Source organism: Chelmon rostratus, chromosome 8 (genome assembly GCF_017976325.1).
Source record: "Chelmon rostratus isolate fCheRos1 chromosome 8, fCheRos1.pri, whole genome shotgun sequence".
NCBI lineage: Eukaryota > Metazoa > Chordata > Actinopteri > Chaetodontiformes > Chaetodontidae > Chelmon > Chelmon rostratus.
The window spans coordinates 22,984,007-23,000,850 of record NC_055665.1 but is presented as its reverse complement, the minus strand read 5'-3'; the positions used below and the strand labels follow the sequence as shown (position 1 = coordinate 23,000,850).

At 42.4% G+C, this 16,844-nt stretch overlaps 1 protein-coding gene across 4 annotated transcripts in view; it reads right to left on the bottom strand.

The window, feature by feature from the left end:
* Positions 1-203: 203 nt before the first annotated feature.
* Positions 204-16,844, bottom strand: part of LOC121610370 (neurocalcin-delta A) — a 62,627-nt gene continuing 45,986 nt past the window's right edge. For all 4 annotated transcript variants that reach the window (XM_041942421.1, XM_041942422.1, XM_041942420.1 and 1 more), the window contains 4 exons: positions 13,942-14,352; positions 5,453-5,558; positions 3,498-3,617; positions 204-2,368 (listed from right to left, as the gene is read on the bottom strand). In XM_041942421.1, the coding sequence (XP_041798355.1) occupies positions 3,520-3,617; positions 5,453-5,558; positions 13,942-14,319 (582 nt within the window). In that variant the 5' untranslated portion in view covers positions 14,320-14,352 and the 3' untranslated portion in view covers positions 204-2,368; positions 3,498-3,519. The remainder of the gene's footprint in view (positions 2,369-3,497; positions 3,618-5,452; positions 5,559-13,941; positions 14,353-16,844) is intronic.

Below are 16,844 nucleotides of genomic sequence, written 5' to 3'. Positions count from 1 at the left end.
GTGCACTCTCTCATTATAAACTGTGTAGGAACAACACTGTTTCTGAGGTAACAAATCTTTAACATTTCTGATATTTTGTGTAATTTATGGGCTGACATACACACTGTACAACGTATGTACAACAAGCAAATACAGGCTGAACTTTAGCGGCCACAGTGTCACCAAAACCATAATATTAAACAATTAACCAGACACAACGTTAATGCTTGCACACAATAAACTGTAAATTTAATTCTTGCCTTTTAAAGTTGACCAAAAACAGAATCCTGTGTTCCAAACTGCAGTCACTAAATACAGGATACCATACAAAACCTACAAAATGCAACAATTACAAACATTTTGTTCAACAGATAACAATTTTACAGTATAAATTCATACAATACTGGTTTTGTTTTTATTTGGCACATGACCACAAGATGCTATTTTGTGTTTTAACAGAAATGTTAAACCTGACTAAACTTTTTTTTTTTTTTTAAAAAAGATAAAAGAATAAAAAATACAATAAAAGCAACACATTGTGACAGCATCACTGCAGTAGTTGTGATTCTCGGTTTGTCTGCATCTTTTTCTTCACAAAAAAAAAAACAAAAAAAAAACAGCAGTTATTTAGTAAAACATTCAAAGCTTTTCTAATTGGAAAACAATCCAATAACTAAAAGGGCTTCTGCACTGGGGAGGGCTCAGTTACGTATGAGGGCGAGTGGGGGGATCTCAGGGACAGGCCTCTGTGCCTTTTTCTTCAAGAGGATGAATCCAGAAAGTGGCAATCAGAGCCTTCCATTTGAGTAAAGTGGGATGCCAGCACTTAGGCTGGTGTGGGACCAGTAATATGTCATTCGTTTTGTGCAATACTATCAACTGTGCACAGTGTTATTTCACTGAACGTGTACTCAGACTTGGGGCTGTTGCTAAAGATCGCAGTCCTCTGTGTGTATGTCTGGCCCTGTCACAGATGCAACCGAACGGTGATTTCATGTCTCAACTCAACTGAAACAGACCACTCAGCATCCCCGTTAAACAGTGTGCCTTTATGTGTACTGATTATTGTGCACGGTGGTCTCCCTCCATCAAGTTATTCATATGAACCATTAGATGTGTCAGCTTTGGCAGTCAATAACACTGGCTACTGGTAGCACTAACGATGACAATACTAACATACAGAAGCGAGCGCAGAGCCTGATGGGCGACTGGCTGATATCCATAAACATACGTAAAAACACACACATGCGCAGTCACATGCATACGTGTTATTTAGTCTACGCACCCCTGGACCCAACTGTTCAACGACTGATTCAACATGCGGCATTTAAAAACATCTAAAAGTGAAAGTGAAGAAGTGTGTCTTTGTTCTTCAGATAGGAAAAGTCAAAAAAAGGAACTGGTTTGCATGCTTGACATCCCGCAACACCTTAAATAAACAAAGATTTTTTTTCATTATTATTTCACAACATTTGTTATGAACTGAGCAATGTGGACTATCTGAGTTGGATTTAGGTGCACTTGGATATATCTACACTGTACAGTCACACACTGCCACTCTGAAATCCTCTGTCAAACTCTGACTGATATGAAAAACCACTGGAACAGATGATGGATAAAGGGATGTGTTTCATCCTTCATTACATCAGTGAGACTTCACAAAATCAAACTACCGATTTAGGGCGCATATGCATAGTAGCATAATATTACATGTTCATGTAATTTTGTCCCAGCACAAAATATGAAACAAAGTCTATCAAGTTTGCAAAATACACAAACACACGTACACATTCTCACAGTAGAAAAGAGGAAACTAAAAGCAGTACTCGTTGTGAGTGAAGGACAAGCTTCACAAGTCCTCTCTGCAGTTTAAATAATCTCACCTACAGTATGTCCTGTTATTCAACACCATCACGTCTCTCGCTCCCGTTGTCTCATGCACACGCTCTGTCTATGATACACATTAGAGTGAAAGAGTTTCTTTGTCACCCGGCTGGAGCCTCGAAGGGCACAGAGAGCCAAGGAAAGACACCGACACAGAGACTCCAGTTTATACTGTATATATACATCCTACTGCAGACCTTCTCTATACTCTGACATGCTTATAGGAGAACTGAGGGATCCTGCTCAACTACAATCAGCGGGGTTTGATAACCTGATGAGGGTTTGGAAAAGTCTTCAGGTTCAGTCTTCGTTTGGGTTTGGAGGGTTTAGACAAACAGCTCGGAAGGGGGGATAGAACTGGAGAATGTGGCTCCTGTGCCCATCTTAGAAGTCCTCAGTGCATTTTGAAGGCCTGTCTTCTTCATCGTCATCAGCTTGTCATTCTTCATCATCAGTCTGCTCCTTAGTGGAGAGTTAAGGGCATTTAGGGTCACCCAAAGAAGCACTGCGAGGAGACAGACGAAGGTAAACAGATTAGCACTGTTCAGACGACTGGTGTTAATATGTTGTATTTATGTTCATATATCAGGATTTCATGGTTTACAATTCTAAAACAATATGAAAGAGGCCAGGGCGAGTGCTACAAAGAGCATCATTTAACAACCGCACGATATAGCATATCTGAATATTCATAGCTTTCAGTTTAAATATTAACATGTACTGATACTTGTGTTCAAATTTACTGATTTCTCAAAATGTCTTATTGTCCTGAATGCTCTGTATCTGTACATGTCCTGGAAAATCTGTGGAGATAAAGATGGAAAAACAAAACAAAACAAAACAAAATTGTCTGTCTTTTGGCAAATCCAGTGAATTAAATCCCTTAAAAATAACAGTACATCACTAGATTGATGCAAAAATCATGCATCAACATGATTTGCAACACTGCCCATAGAGATCGACTACTACCAGACACAGTAAAGGGAGGGATACCATCGTATAAACATTGCAGCAAAATATCTGACAGTAAACAAACTTTATCTTTAGTGACACGATGTGTGTTCAGAAATCAACAGCAGCTGTCTTAAATATCTTTCCAGAAGGGTTGATCACAGAATAGATCACATGCCAGCAGTCAAGCATGAGGCTTTAATGCTGCTTCATACAGGAACAGATGGACAGCTCCAGCCAAAACTAAAGTTTACAAGAGGTGCCCACAAAGACAAACTTCAGGAATGGACAATCCTACACATGGGGGCTTTAAAGTTACAGCGCTTCTGCAGAGCATCGACACCTTCAGCAACCGCTCCAGAATAGCAGGCCACCTCCTACAAAGTCTCTAATATCAGTCCACCAACTACAAATAGTCATAAAGAGAGTGACACTGTGATGACCCATCCCACACGCTGCACAGCGCACACAGCCTAGCCTGCCAGCAGCTCCTTCACTGGCCGGGAGGCACGACTGTTCGTAGGAGAAACACCTCTGTTCCTGAGGCTCAACCTGAAGCTGTAGCAACACCAGTGCTCCTCCAGTGACTCCACCTCGCTCAACTTCCTGCACTTCGCTGTCTAGTGATCTAAAGTTTCAGTGTGAGTGGTGCTGCAGGTGGAGATGCTGAGTGTGAGCCTTACAGGCGGTGTTGATGCCTCAGGTTTAGAACTGTCCAGCACTGCTGGGGTCACACTGCAACAGGCGGACGATGGAGGGGTCGCTCTTCGCTCCTTTGATGAACTCCTCCAGAGACAGCTTACCTAAAACACACACAGCAGCAGCACCACGTTACAGAGGCCAGTCCGAAAAAGCTGGGTAAAACATACATAAAACAGAATGGGACTGTTCACTCATCCTTTTTGACATATTCTCAGTTGAAAGCAGTACAAAGACAATACATTTAATGTTTGACCACCTCAACGTCGGTAATTTGTGTAAATATTTTCTTATTCTGAATTTGATGCTTAAGACTGCGAAAGTTATGGAACGCTCCAAAAACACCTGTTTGGATCATTCCACAGGTAAACAGGCTCAGTCACTCACAAGCAAAGATGAAGTGAGCTTCACCACTTTGTCTAAAGGATGTTACTACATGGACTCAGGAACAATTTGTCAAACCGCTGTTGGTAAACGAAGTCTGTTTGAAAATTTCATTAGACTTAGAATTCTATTTTTATTTGCGTTTTCCACAGCGTCCAGTTTTAGCAACAGGTAGAAGTGGCTGAACAGCAATGCAGTCCAACACATTACTGGGAGACACGTCTTAGTCTGAAAACAGCAGACGTCAGAAGTGACTGACACTGACTGAATCATGGTGCATTTAAGCTCTTCACTAAACGTGTTCCTGTTGGCTCTCTTGTGTAATCAGCTTGCTTACTCATTCTGCTGTAACAATGTGACGGCTTTATTGGCTACCTCATGCTGTGACAAGGACCTGTCACCTGCCCGTGCTAAAGCAAATCAATGGTGAACTCAATGGTAGACAGCCTGAATTAACCTTGTGCCTGTTTATCATTTACAGCCACTGTGTGGTGGGGGTGGCTGGGATTTGTGATTGGGTTCAACAGACTAAAGGGCTTTGAAAGAATTTTAGTGAGATGAAAAAAACACATTTCCAGCTCAATCTCTTGTGATTCTTTGGGACCGGGCAGGCTTGAGAGCCTTCACAGCCTGAATCAGTGCATCCTCATGACGTTCCACTTCTCACCAACAGGTGGCATTGTTGAGACGGCTCCTCTTCCACCTGTCCACCCTTGCAATGGACAGACTCAGTTTCCTCTCTACCAGTTGGACACTACTTGGTGAGTCTTATTAGAAGCAGCAAAAGAAAAACCGCACATTTCCATGTCCAGGCCTGCACGCTCCCTCTCACTTTGTGCTGCTGTCACTTTTCTCCCAGTTAGTCTTCCCTCCTCCTCCTCCTCCTCCTCCTCCACTCTCTTCCAACCCACTCCTCTTTTGCGACATCCTCTCCTCCTTCTCCCCGCAGTGCTCACTAGTTCCTCACTGTCCATCCCTCTGCTCCACTCCATCTTGTTTATTTGTCCCCTGCTTTATGAACGTGCTCTCCGAGTATCCACAGTATAATTGTGCGTGACTAGAGTCACAGGTTGGTGTGAATTCTGTCGTCTATGAGCCGCGGCTTCATGCTAGAGGGTTCTGCAAGTGCCTCTCTAGTGGAGAGCCAGGCCAGTTTGTAATGACAACAGCTGTCGGCAAGCTAGCCAGGTGGCAGTGACAAGCTGCTCAATACATTTGCAACTGAAATGCCTGTTGTGTCCCTTTTCACTGAAATCAACCACTAATTCTATTAAATCTGTGGCTCCTCATTGGTCTTTGTATGTACAGTTACAATGGTAAATATCTTCAAATACCTGCTGTTCTTTCCCTCAATAGCACAATCGATGTGAACTTAAGGCTGGATCGTTTTTTTAGAGTACTGTCCTTCAGTTAGAGCAGGTACACACAGCAACTGAGACTAAACAGGTCAAAATCACATACAAGGCAGTTCTTCTACAACTACTACAACTACTTCTACAAGTCTGAAGTCAGTCTGCTGTAATAAGGTGTGGAAAACTCCAAGAGGTTAGCCTACCGTCTCTGTTGGTGTCCATCTGCCTGAAGATCTTCTCTGTCCTCTTCTCAGGCGTCGACTCGTCCTCAGGCATCTTCATCACAGAGGACACCATCTTATAGATTGCCTAGAAAGGAGCACAAGTGAGATGATGTAATGATTAATCCATGGATCTCTAAACCAGGCTGTATGTAACTACGGATGTGATTTTGCAGCTGCCAGGCTTGATCCTCTCTACATTCATCTTTTCTTTCCGATCTTCAGATCTGTGGGATCTCGGACTCATTGCTTTAATGCATGTTAAGTGGATGGACCTCATTAAAATGACGGAGGAGATCCACAGGTCTCATCTTTAAAGCTTTCTCCACTTTCTCACAACAACACACAAGACCATCTAGATGAGTCTTTTTACAAGACCTCGAAAATCTATTTCCTCAATCAACTACTCACTCAGCCACACACACACACACACACACACACACACACACACACACACACACACACACACACACACACACACACACACACACACACACACACACACACTTTCTGAAGCTGAATTCTTAGGAAATCTTCTGCAGTGCTTCTCTCTTCGGCTCGTACAGTTCCTGCTGCTTCTGTTCTGCTTACTGAACTGGAGATTCGTTCAGTTTGCTAAAAATGCAACAAGCGTTCATTTGGCAACACCCTGAACAGCAAGCACCGTTTTCTGCATATCCTATGACAGTGAGAGTGAACTAAGTGGAGAGACCCAGGCAGGCAGGCAGCACATGGGAGTTTGCCACAGACAGGATCTTACATAACATCCCTCTGTGATACTTCATTTACTGAATTAAGTAACATTTATTCTGCTGTGTCACGAAGTGACAGTGAGTCAACACCCATTCAGGCGAGAATTCATTCCAACATCCACTACGTCTACTTGCTGCACCGTTTCACCATTCTGTGATTACATTTTCATGGTTTACGTAGGGAGGGGTGGAGACAAACATACTTACAAAATCCCTCACAGACTATTTATCAGTGTTGTGTCTCCTTTGCTCTCTGTTGCATTGCAGGCTGTTTGGCAGTAAACAGTGAAATCACAGCCCACTCTCTCTGTCTCTAATAAGGAGGCGGATTTGAGGGAAATGGGAGCTGACATGTGAACAGAGGAGGGCTGATTGTGATTACAGTGGAGCAGGAGCTTTAAATAGGTGCTGGTTATGCCTCCTATTACACAGGAGCGGGGCGGCTCAGCTCCTGGGTCACAGCGGAGCTGAGGGACAAGCAGCAGCCACGCTTAATATCGGTCTTCATTTCAGTTCGGAGCGGGCACTGTTATTAATCGAAGTCCTTCAAACTGCTGTGACTGTTTAGGACATTTAGAAATATTACATGCTGGAGGTTTAGCTGTGGTCTAATCCAGAGCAACTCAGTGGAATAAGCTTAAACGTCTAAATCCCAAAATTACAAGCTACCAATAAGAAGTGAAACGATCTGGAGCTTAGAGCCCTCTCAATGTTCCCAGCAGTGCTCTGAACACAGTTAAAGCCAAAGAGAGGAGGAGGGATTGTCTTCTTCCTCTGGGCCATAGAGCCCCACTGTTGTTTTACAAAATTACAAACACATTTGCTGTTTAAAGATTTCATATAATTGACTCTTCTATTCATCCATATTGACACGTTTCTGCATGACTTGACAGATCAATAACTTCTAAACATAAAACAAATGTACTAAAGAGTTCATATAAAAAGAAGAAAAAACACAAATGCACTACTCCCTCCTATTTCCTATTTCTGTAAGCTTTGCCTACAATGACAAGCTGGAAATGTTATTATTTTTTTATTCACTATATATTTTTTATTATATATAAAAAAGAAATATAATACAACTGGAGATATAAAATGTTTATGTCTCCAGTAGTAGGACAGGGTGGAAGAGTCAGGAAGTATCATGAGACGGACCACCACATATGGTTTCCTAACAAAGTAACACCAGTCTTTAACTGACGACACAGTGAGTCTGCTGCAGCAGCAGGGAAGCCTGTGTTATTCAGGTTTGATCCTTCTTCCCAGGTATCCACACACCACAACCTTTGTCTTAATTGGTTGCGTCTTGTTTTTTTCTTCAAACACGACACCCTGCCAGCTGGCTGATTGTCGGTCTCCATCTCCTCTCCAACCTTCTATGATGATAATTGGACTTCTTCTTTGCCAGATATCTCCTCTTTGTTTGCCTGTAATGCCCATGTGTGTTTTTACATTTCAGACAGACTCCAACCAGCCTCACAGGTCTAAGCAGCATCGATTCTACAACCTGAATGCCACAAAGAGAAAAAAAGACTGTTCTTTCATAGCCTTTCAGCAGGGACCTTCCAGACAAGAGCACAACATCGCCTCCCATGGAGCCGGAAACTGTCTGAGCCACAGTTAAGTGAGGACAGAGAGAGGGGAAAAAAAGTACATACCTACTAAGCCAGCTGTGGACTATTACCTGGACACTTATGAATGAGAGTGAGAAGGAAAGTCTCATAAATGTTATAACCTTCCCTCCACACCTTAACCACATCAGCTAACAGAGAGAGACAGACAGGGACAGAGTGAGCGAAGCTGTCCACTTGTTGGAGCTTTTTCTGGACTGGCAGAGCCAGCTGAGCACCGTTCAAGTCGTCCTGCAGTAATATGCGCACACACACACACAGACACACGGTCTCACCTCATCCTCACATCACAGATGAACTCGTTTCCCATGGTGACTCTGTTCAGTCTCACTAAATTACCAGTATGAATACTCCCTCGCTTCTTGTTTGCTAATCGACACAAAGAACTTCCCTCTGTGCCCGTCTGCTCTGCTGATAGTGGCACGTACAAGACGAAAGATGGGTTAGATATCAACTGTTGATGAGTGGATGAGACAGTTTTATCTTTCTTTCTCCCCGCGTTCAGATTGAGTCATTATCTGAAGAAGAAGATGAGCCGGGCTGGCTGCGATCCTTCCCATTCAATTACTCCCACAGCAAGGCTAATTATGAGCATCACCAGCATTTACACACTCTCTGCAGGAGAGACCATTAGCTAGCTGCAGTGAGCCACAGCTCCCAGTCACTCCGGCAAATGGAGGCGAGTGTGAATAGAAAACATGGAGACCACTGCGGGGGGAATGACAGGGTTCTCTGAGTGAAGCGTCTGCGAGTGCTGGCCACAATAATACTGACGTGGTGGAGAAACGTCTAAAACTGGGTAACTTGTTCTTAAATCACAATTTAAATAATTCCACGACATTTCTCTAATAAACAACAATAAAGACTGCGATGATTTGCATGCAGATTAAACAAAGGCAAAAAAAAAGACAATAAAAAAACACTTCTTCGCATTTCCCATCATAGTTCTCAGTCACATTTTAGAATGATAATAATTCAGGGTTGCAGTTATTTGTAATCCCACAATTCTTTGCATTTTCATTAATGCACGAAATTCATTCCACAGAATATGGCGTTAGATGAAGTGAGGGGATCATCACAATTATTACAATTAATCTAAAGGAGGATATGAATGTGTGTATTAAATTTCATGGTAATCTATCCAAGAGTTGTTGAGACATTTCAATGAAAACTATAAATGCCAACCTTGTGGTGGCGCTACAGGAAAAGTCAGGGGCACACCAAAGTTAGCAGGTTCATCCTCTGGGGGCCAGGAATGTCTGAACATAACGTTTACATATTTCATTCTGAACCAAAGTGCTGGACAGATTGACTGACAATGCTTAGACTGCAGTAAAATATGCATAAAAATAGTTCTTCCTTCCCTCAACGTAAGGTAAACCAGCGCTGCATCAATAACAAAACTGAAAATCGAGAAAAACCTGCTGCCTTTGGGGTCAGGAAAATGATAGAGGGATGTCTGGTTTACTTTGCTTAGCCTGCTACCATCATGACTCCTACCCAGATACGTGCACAAAGCGGATGGATTTAGCTTCATGAGATCCACCTGCAATCTGCCCTCTGACACAGCTGAAGGCTGATACTGTGATCACACTAAGCTGCAGACTTTACTCAAAGACTTTGAGCTCACGCATCATTTTAACTTTCAGCGCTACCTGAAAACTTTTCTCTTAAGCCTGCTTTTTCTCTACAGAAGTGGGTGGCTTTGAGCCAGGAGAGCCAAATGCAGAGAGGGAGAAGATACGCATGAAGACAGATAAACTGTGTGCATGTGTGCATGTACAAACGCTTCTTTGTGTCTGAGACAGAGAAACTGAGATGGCTCTGGGCTCTTTCTGAAACTGCTCTTCAGAAATGAAAACGGCACCGTCTAATTTAATGAGTAAGACACGAAGCTACTACTTCTACGTTTCAAAAGCTACAACGCTGCTTTTGTATGCACGGTGGAAGCAACGTTTTCCGAGCCCTTAACAAACTGCAGCTAATCAACAACTGCCACATACACAAACACATTTGCTAAATAATCACAAACACATTCACGCTCATTCCCTCATTACGGCACAACTATCAACTTTTCAACACTCTCGTCATCTAATTCACTTCAACTGATGAGCCCTGCAGACAGCCAGACATGGACATCTGAGTCACTGCTTTCTATTCTTTTGTCCTTGGGAACAGCACCACCTTTTAATGGAAAGTGGGCAGAGGGTTTATGCTGTCAAGATGTAATGGAAGTGACAGGGCTGAATCACTGCGGTCTTGAGGTAGGGAAGCTAATTTAACCTTGAAGCAATGATACGTGGGCACATGTGAGGCATTATAAATTCATATTTCCTAGGACCGCCGATGGCTACCTTGGTAGAGAATCTGAGAAGCTGGCTCCATTAGCTTAACTCTACAGCCACTGTGCCTGTAGAATCAGTCTTCAGATGCATAGGGAAACCAAACCTCTAAGTATTAAGATACAAACCAAAGCTCAGTGGTGCCATTATGGGGAAAGACACAGATGATGCTCAACAAGGAAGAGCAGAGAATCACGAATCCATACACAATAATATGCAGAGGAGTACAAAACAAAGCAGCCCATGAGCCACGATACGTTAAAAACCCACGTCAGCCTTCAATTCAAAATTAGCCATGGCAGCTAGATTTTAATGAGAAATGATGGATTTCTAATATAAACTGTTGCTGTATTAGAAGTGCTAATAGGTTAGTCATCAGTTATTCAAGACTGAATTAGATCAGATAATGTTGTAGCAGGCTCTACGAGGGGGCAGCAGGGGGCCGTCATGACCAATCACACACTTTCATCATTTCAACCACTGCGCACTCAAAGATCCGCCTTTTGCAGATCTCACCTGAGCACAATCTGGTTTGAATTCAAATCTACAGCCTTGCTCTCCCTCTCCTCACACCGCTACGTCAAGTTGCTATAGGAGATGTATCGTTCCTAATTAAAAGTTTGTACTTTAAGTAGCCTTGGCAACAGTCCTGTGCCTCGCTGGACGACTAACAGACTGTTTGTGAACAATGAACACTTTTGAATCCTGGGAAAGATCAATTGTTTATGTATTTGGTATTGTGTTGTACCCTTCCTGCAGAAGGAAGACATGGATCACCCGTTTTCTCCATGAAAGAGAGGGATAACTTCAATGCCCTGCTCTCTCTCAGCTAATTTGACTTTCTGCTGTTTCCTCTGCTGCCTACGAGGACCAGCCTGCCATTGAACCGCCAACAAAATGGCCCCGTCATTATCTCAGCTCAAAGAAACGCCGCCGGACACACTAGACGGACTGAAACACATGTTAATCGCTTTCGAAACGCTCTCAAGTTAGAGGCTTTTGTCTGAGCAGAGACAGGTTAATAATAGTATGTTACTGGAAGCCTCATTGTTGTATGAGCTGTGAAATTAAGGGACCACTGAGTCCTGTTGTTGCTGTTTGATACCTCAATGGTGTTGACTCCGCGTGTTTAGCATGTTATATTGATTGTACATCCTGCTGCGCCGGACACTTGTTAGTGTAGCTTGTGTTTTAGCTCCTTGTGTTGTGGTTGCAGTTGGGCGATAGAGGCTTATTGACTGAAGGATTATTGACTGTGGATCAGTGTTGCTGAAGTTAAATAAACCCTGCTGTACATTTAAAGAGCAGCTGTCTGTGATTATTTGTGCATATGTGTTGTGGTAACAGCTGGTTGCGAGGGTCAGCGCTCGGATTGAACTTATATCATCACATTCTGTGTTATATATGCTTCACACAGCACCCCTTAGTTATGGGAATTAGGGTTGTATTTGCACAGCTGTACCTGCCAGTGTCATTACCCTGCAGCTGCGGCCCCAATATGCAAAATGCATAATACAATCTGACTGGTTGCATTACCCCACATAACAAGTAAGTAGAGACACAGTCTAAAATATGTGTCTTAGCTGCCAAGATAAGCAGCAGCTGTTTGTGACGTATGCTATGTCAAATTTTACAAATGCAGTAAACAGTAACTGCCTTCACTTCACTCTTCAAACGCCCTGCACTTTTTCGATTTGTCAAGTTAGTGGAAAATGTAGATACTTTATGAAGCACTGTCTATGATAATTTGTTTGGCATCAAATGCAATTTGTCTATTTATTCATTTATTTATGTTTATAAAAAAAATAAATCTCAAACTCCTGTTTTTAAACTTTTTTTTAAGCTTTTTAAACTGCTGCATGTTACTCCATGGCTCTTGGCATCCATTGTCAGTTCATGTTGCTGTGGTTGTTGAAGCTTGCAGCAACCAATGGCTGTCTATTTTAACCCAAACTATCATTTTTTCCTGAACTTAACAAAGTAGTTTTGTTGCCAAAACCAAACCAACCTGCAACAGAAAACTGAAAACAAAATTAAAAAAAAAAAACCCTGAAAATAATAGGTGAACTAAGCCTAAAAATACATGTAAACAACACAATAAAGTCCCACACGGGACCCCAGTCTCCGGGTAAAAGTCCTGTGCTTGACCCATTCATCCACCACAACCTGCTCCCTATGCCAACTCTGTGGCTTTTTGTTCAGTTGTAATAATGGTCCTGAAGCAACATTAATCATGATGTTGCAAGAACACCAATGATGTCGATGTCGGATAAACCTCAAATAGGTGGCTATGCCTTCCGTCAACAGTTTTTTTGTAGAAAGGTTAGAAATAGAGGAGATTAAACAGGAGGACAGCGGGAGACAAGTGTAAAATACAAGAGAAACCTGGGAAAAACAAGAGACAGGTCTGAAAACGAGAGACGGTATTATACATACATTAGACAGAAATATTGTCTCTAAAATTTAAAACTGCTCAAGGAGAGGTAAAACAAGGTGAAACTGAAGCAGGATCAACTAGCTGGCTGTTACACAAATGTGGAGGAAGTAAAAAAAAAGTGAGGGGAGAAGTCTACACACCCACACACACCGATTTATAGCGCATGTGTGTGTGCAGCTCTAATAGTCTGTTTACATGAGAGCTCTTGTGCAGGAAATGCCACCCATGCTCCTTCTTTTCCCTTGTTGTTTTCTTTTGTAAAGGTGAGCTGTGCCCTGCTGCACAGCCCAATTTCCAAATCTTCTGCTAAACCTAAAGTACAACTGTTGAATGGGATTCAGTCCTATAAAAATCCAGAAATAGACTATACCTCTCATTTCAAAACGACCAGGGTTTTCTCAAGCTGCTTGTCTGAGTTTCGTCTTTATCCTCCAGAACAATAAAATGCTGGAAGGAATGTCTGAAAGCCTGCAGAGCCTGCTGGGTACTGACATTTACATTCATTACCTTAATGTATGACAACAGGTTAGCAGGCAGGGCTTTTACCACTGTCAGGGATTAAACATAAACGTCCTTCTTCATCTTTGTTTTTGGCAGCTATTAAAGAAAACAAGTGGGCTTTACAAAATATGCTAATGCTTGTACTACATAAACCATGTACAGAAACACCACAGTGCAAGACATAATACAGACTTAAGACTACAAGCCAGCTTTAAATTTTAGAACGGGGGGGCAAATACAGTATACGGGAGGTGATTTAGACATGTATTAAGCTAAGTTTTTTGTTCCATTTGCAGAGCTTAAAAGGTGCAGAACAGATGGAGAATTGATGCTTTTCGCTTCAAGATAAGATTAAAAGCCACATTAAAGAATGAGTACAGCTAATGAATTCCTGACTGTTTCCAAAACGGCTTTTATTGGCAGGACAAAGAATGTTTCCAATTAGACTTAATACCTAAATGCATCTTTTAAGTACTGACATTTGAATGCAGACAGTAAACCAGGTGCTGAAGGACATTCTGTCCTGTGTCAGATGGAGACACATCCAGCTTCATGTCTGTGTGTATATATGTGTTCATGCATCACCTGGTGGATATTGATTCAGAAGTCACAGTTACAGACAGGACTCGAGGCTACCAGGTGAGAGCAACGTCTTTCCTGTTGGTCTAGTTTTCTGTCTTGTTTTTTGCCTTTTTATGTATTTCAGTGGGATCTTTTGCATCTTTTGCCACAGTCTGTTCAATATGCGATATTTATACATAAAGACACACTGAGCATGACATGTCCATTTGGCTCTGTGCACACTCACCTGAACAATCTCCAGCATCTCAGCTTTACTGATGTACCCATTTCCGTCCAGGTCGTACATACTGAAGGCCCATTTCAGCTTCTGCTCCAGCTTGCCACGTGACGTCACACTAAGCGCGATGATGAATTCCCGGAAGTCTATTGTCCCGTCGCCGTTAGCATCAAATGTGCGAAATACATGCTCGGCGAACTTTGAAGCATCTCCGTAGGGGAAGAAGTTACCGTAGATCTTCTTGAACTCCTCCATGGAGAGGTTCCCGCTGGGGCAGTCCCTCAGGAAGCCCTTGTACCACTCCTGAATTTCGTGCTCGGTGAAGTCAGTGCTCTCCAGAAGGTCCTGCATCACCTCAGGACGGAGCTTGCTATTCTGCTTCCCCATGTCTGTCGGTCCTGTCAATCACTCGGCTCACAGCTGGAAAAGAGAGGGAAGAGAGAAGATTTGGTTTTAGGATGGGATCTACATCAGGTACAAAATGTACAGACCTTCAATACCAGTATTAGTGGATCATTTTAATCTGTAGATATGTTTTGGAGTGATGTCATCCTGACATACTTGCCCACATGTGAGTGATTTCTACAAACTGCACGAATCACCAAAGCAGAACAAAGAAAATCTTTTCAGCTCCGACTGCATAATAAGATAGTGGCATGGCGCACGCTGGTCAGAGCCCTGGAGTTTAATACAGTGTTCAATAATTTACAACATTGTCCCCCCCAGCTCATGCTGCTGGTATAATGGTGTGCATCACCACCTGAAAAAACAAATAACTGGTAAATGTGTCCTATTTTCTGTTGTTAGAACTCATTATAATGGGTCCTTAGAAAAACATGTTTTGAGGTATAATACGTCTGTTGAATTCTACTTTACTTTGAAAGTGCAGTTCAGTAATTGGTTTCATTGCTGGGTGCTGGTTTTGAGGCTTCAATCCTATGAATGAATCAGCTAAATAATCACCAAATGAAGCCAAGGACAGAGCTGCTGTGTCCTCAAGTGGCTTTACTGACGTATGAACCAAAAATGCAAACAACCCGTCTTTGCACACTTTACGTTTATCAGGATTAAAATCACTCACGTTTTTTTTTTTACAAACTATTGGAACTTTCCATGGAAAACAGCACTGTGGACTCTGAGTACACACTGCGCCATATGCCCAACATGGGCTTAGTCTATAAAATCTCCACACACACACACACACACACACACACACACACACACACACACAGACACACACAGACACACACAGACACACACACACACACACACCTCAGCTCAGCTCAGCTCAGCTGCACTGGAAGGAAAAGGTGGTGCATTCAAATATATTAAAGCTGAGCCGCTCTGCAAACATCTCATTCATCACCTCCTGAGAATTTCTTAATTCTCTTCCTGGAACTGAAGCATCAGTGTTGCAGAAGAAAGAAACATTATTGTTTATTAGTCATAGGACTCACAAAAGTGACTGTCAGCTTTAATGTTGGGTGACTGGTGACTCGGACACCTCAATGAATAGATGTTAAACTGTGTATTTACTGGATTCACTTGTTAGACTAAAAACTAGTCAACGTTTTATAGCCACAACAATAAACAACAATAAAGCCATAATTGTCAGAGTTGGACAGGGAAATGATGACAGTGAGGCAAAAAGTAGAAGAGGAGCCATAGTGGAAGAGTTCGGAGTCTGTTTTTTATCTGGCCTTTTGGTGACATTAACAGGAAGTGGCTGCTCCTGGTATCGGGGAGATTGCGCTCTCAATACAGTAACCATGCTCTCTTTGTGGATGTGAGAATATACACACTCATCTTTTAGTTTTGTGATATCATAAGCAATTGGAATATAATTTAAAGAACCGAGAAAGTTCAAAATGACGAGAGCACAGGCAGTAATTTCCCAAACATATTTAATCTCATATGTATTTAGGTCCAATGTGTATTAGGCCCTGTGCATCGGTCAGTTAGCCTCGCCTTGGCCTTCACTCTGAAAAGTCTCAGGAAATGAGTCACTTGTGTACTTAAACCACCTAGCAAAGTCCTTGAATGCAACTGTGCAATAGGAAACCATATGAAATGACAAACAACTGCTGTTTCTTTTAACATTCTTAGGAGCTGGCCATCTACAGTGCCGAGTTGACTACTACAATCACAAACTGACAGAAATGAGAAAAAAGAGTGGGAGCTCGGACTTTGAATCTACCAACATCAAGTCAAATCATAGCAGATACTAAAAAAACCCTCCTGCACTAAAGGTTCAACCAGGGCTACCACTGAGTAAGAATTCCACAATGTAAGCAAGGCCGTTTGAAAAGAGATAACCTATCAGAGTGAATTATCTACTCTCAGAGCCTGATGGGAAACCTCAAGCTCCAGCCGCGAGCCCAGTAGAGAAACAGTTAAAGAAAATAGTTAAATAACCAGCCTGGCGGTTAATGCTACAGACCAGTTTCTACCTCTCCTTGATAAACATGATTATGAAAATGGCTCTGATGTCGAGGTGCAACACATTCATAACCAATGGGAGCAATCATTTGAGTGGCACATGTCTGAATGGAAGAATGACTTTTTGGGAGATAGCAGGATTTTGCATCATGCACTTCACAGAGAGCAATGCTGAACGACGTGGTGCAACAAGTTGCTGTAATAATACTTTACAGTGACACAAAAGAAAAGCAGAAGGCTCAACGAGTCTGGGAGAGAAAATGGATGGGATGAGACGTGGCCAATACTGGTGGTCTACTCTTCAGCCAGAACTGGAGATGAGATTCTGTCAGTTGTTATATCTGTCAACAGCAGCATGCTCGCTAACGTTTCCCACTGCAACACTGTCAGCTGCTCTGGGCTCTCTCATATTGTGGCCATGCTCAGACAGACGTAGCTATCCAGAATTTAAACACTAATTTTTAAAATTTTTA